This window comes from Myotis brandtii, unplaced genomic scaffold (genome assembly GCF_000412655.1).
Source record: "Myotis brandtii unplaced genomic scaffold, ASM41265v1 scaffold247, whole genome shotgun sequence".
NCBI lineage: Eukaryota > Metazoa > Chordata > Mammalia > Chiroptera > Vespertilionidae > Myotis > Myotis brandtii.
Window position 1 is genome coordinate 53646 of NW_005359352.1, and position 2979 is coordinate 56624.

The 2979-nt window shown below is 54.7% G+C and overlaps 1 protein-coding gene across 1 annotated transcript in view; it reads right to left on the reverse strand.

The window, feature by feature from the left end:
• LPIN1 (lipin 1) overlaps positions 1–2979 on the reverse strand; it is a 72908-nt gene that overhangs the window by 35105 nt on the left and 34824 nt on the right. The window contains exon 4 of the mRNA XM_014540528.1: positions 1–115. This exon is cut by the window's left edge and continues 2 nt beyond it. Coding sequence (XP_014396014.1) covers positions 1–115 — 115 coding nt within the window. The remainder of the gene's footprint in view (positions 116–2979) is intronic.

The following is a 2979-nucleotide window of genomic DNA, read 5'->3' on the forward strand; positions in this document are numbered from 1 at the left end:
CGCTGGGGTCCAGGCTCCGCGCCCGGTCCACCGGGTTCCTCTTCAGCTGGCACTCCATGCGCGAGGCTCCGTCCGACAGGATCGGGGAGGTGGCCAGGTGCGTGGGGATCACTTCCTGAGGACGGAAGGTCTTGTTTACAACGAGGCTCGTGCACTCGGGCCTCAGGAGCAGGATCAAGCCAGAGGGGTGCCCGTGTGACAACGTCCCCGTGACACGGGGGTGTGGCTGCCCGGTGTCACGGGAGGTCACAAAGTCAGCATGGAATTCATTAAGTGCCGTTTTGCACTGAATCCCGCCTCTTCACCATTATAACAACGTGAGGTCATGCTCAGCCACTTTGGGCGCCAGGGTTCAACTCTGTGGAACTCTCCAGAGTACAGAGGGGAAAATGGGCTTTGAGTCACCACACTCTCCTGGGAACTAGACTCAATTCTGCATTTCAGTGTGGGTCAGGGTGTGTGTGTGTGTGTGTGTGTGTGTGTAAGAGAGTGCGCGTGTGTGTGTATAAGAGAGCGTGTGTGTGTGTAAGAGAGTGTATGTGTGTAAGAGAGCCTGTGTATGTATTGTGTGTAAGAGAGTGCGAGTGTGTGTATAAGAGAGCATGTGTGTGTAAGAGTGTGTGTGTAAGAGAGCCTGTGTGTGTGTGTGTGTGTGTGTGTGTGTAGTTTTCAATATGCACTGAATTAAGTTGTCAATGATAATTTTTAGGGAACCGCTGGCCAGTGCCCCCTGCCTCGCCCCTGGTGCCCGCCTACACAAGAGTGCCTCCGGCAGGGGGGTGTCAGGGAGGTAGATATTGGTCCTTCTTTTCACACCAAAAGGAAGACACACACAGCCTGTCGACCTAACAGCTGGCTGGTCATGGTTCTCAGTGTTGGACACGTGCTTGGAGAGTCACAGCCCTAGGCTGGAAGGGATGGGCGGACCTCTCACCCAGCGGCTCCCGGGACCGAACAAGGAAGAAACAGAGCGAGCGCTGACACTGGGCCAAGAGCAGAAAAGGAGGTTCCCCTGACTGAAAAGGGGAGGGGTGCACCTGTGTGCGGAGGGGAGGCGGCCCTACTACGATCTGGTGAGGAAGGACACGGCTCCCAGTTTGTAGCCGCCTCTCGGGGACAGAAAGGAGCATCGCCTGAGACAGAACACACTCCGGCCCCGTCCCACCCACCGGCACCCTGGGCGGCCAGCCAACAAGGCCCTCTGTGGTCTGCAGCCAGTCAGACCCAGAACGAGATACCACTTCCCACCCACGAGGCTGGCTGCGATCACACAGGCAGATCACACGCACAGGTGAAAATGCGGACACGCGGGGATGCTCACGTGCTGCTGACGGGGATGGAAGCGGTGCAGCAGCCCGGGACAGCAGTCTGGCAGGTCCTCAAATGTTACCCAGTTACCGTGGGGCCCAGCAATTCCGCTCCCAGGTATGCACCCAAGAGAAATGAAAACCTATGTCCATGTGAAAACCTGTACACGAATGTACAGCAGCCAAAGGGGGAAAACAGCCCAAGTGTCCATCAACGTTGACATATAAGGATAAACAAAAGGTGGCCATTCGCCGCACAAGGGAATAAAGTACCGACACATGCTAGAACACGGATGACCGGAACACATATGGTAAGTAAAAGACGACAGGCGTGAAGGAGCACGTACTATAGGGTCCCATTCACATGAAAGCTCAGAGGAAGGGAATCGATGGAGAAAGTAGATGGGTGGTTGCGTAAGGCTCGGGGGTGGGGAGCGGGTGGTGGATGGGGAGGTGACAACGAAAGGGCACGGAGCTTCTTTGGAGGTGATGACCGTGATCTAGAACTGACTGTGGCAATAGTTGCACACATCTGTGAAAACACTAAAAAACACTGAATTGTGCACTTGAAATGGCTAAACTGTATGGTACGAGAATTATCTCAACAACGCTGTTAGACATTTTAAAATAATAAAAATAGCACTAGCCGGTTCAGCTCAGTGGATAGAGTGTCAGCCTTCAGACCGAAGTGTCCTGGGTTCAATTCCGGTCAAGGGCATGTACCTTAGTTGCAGGCTCTTCTGCAGACTGGGCCCTGGTCAGGGCGCGGGCAGGAGGCAACCAATCAATGTGTTTCTCTCACATCGATATTTCTGTCTCTTTCCCTCTCTCTTCCACTCTCTCTAAAAATCAATGGAAAAATATCCTCAGGTGAGAATTTTTAAAAATAATAATAAAATAAAATAATAAAAATACAAGCAATCTGGTCACTCACTAGACAAAAATCGACCACTCGGCCATCTGCGTTTGACAGCAGTACAATCTGTATGCTACGGACCAGGGTTCAGGCCAGGCGACTGGGTTCCTCTGTCCCCCTGGAAAAGCTGAGCCCACGGAAGCAGCCGGGCTGCCGAGTCTTGTGGACTCAGCACACACCAGCCCGTCTGGCTCAGATGCCAGGACAGACAGCGCCTGCTTCCTCTGCTGCCACCGTCCGCTCCGTCGGGAGCCGGCAGCGTGCTCCACCCACACTCCGCTGTCTCCTGCGCGGAGCTAGGAAGTGGCCCTGACCCCCAGCCTTCCTTACCTGATCGTTATCGGTCTCTTGAACAAAAAAGGCTTCTCCGTTATCTCCCAGCTTCATGTGTAAATCCACAGATTCCCCGTTGATTTCTATGTCAACCTAGAAGGAAAACGCACGTCTCCACATCAGGAAACAAACCTCCCCGGCCACGCCTCCACACGCGTGCACTTGAATCGCACACACGCCACAGAGAGCTCACAGTTCCAGGTCGCAGTCGGTCAGCCTGGTCCTGCCTGCTCTTCCCCACCAGGAAATGCAGTCTGCACCCGCCCCACACCGCCACCACCGGAGCCCAGGCGGGCTTGCGTATGTGACTTCAGAGGCTGGGTCAGAGGAAAAGGCAGCGTCCACTGGGCTGGCTCTCTCTCTCTCTCTCTCTCTCTCTCTCTCTCTCTCTTTCTCCCCACCCCCCCACCCCCCATGCTCACC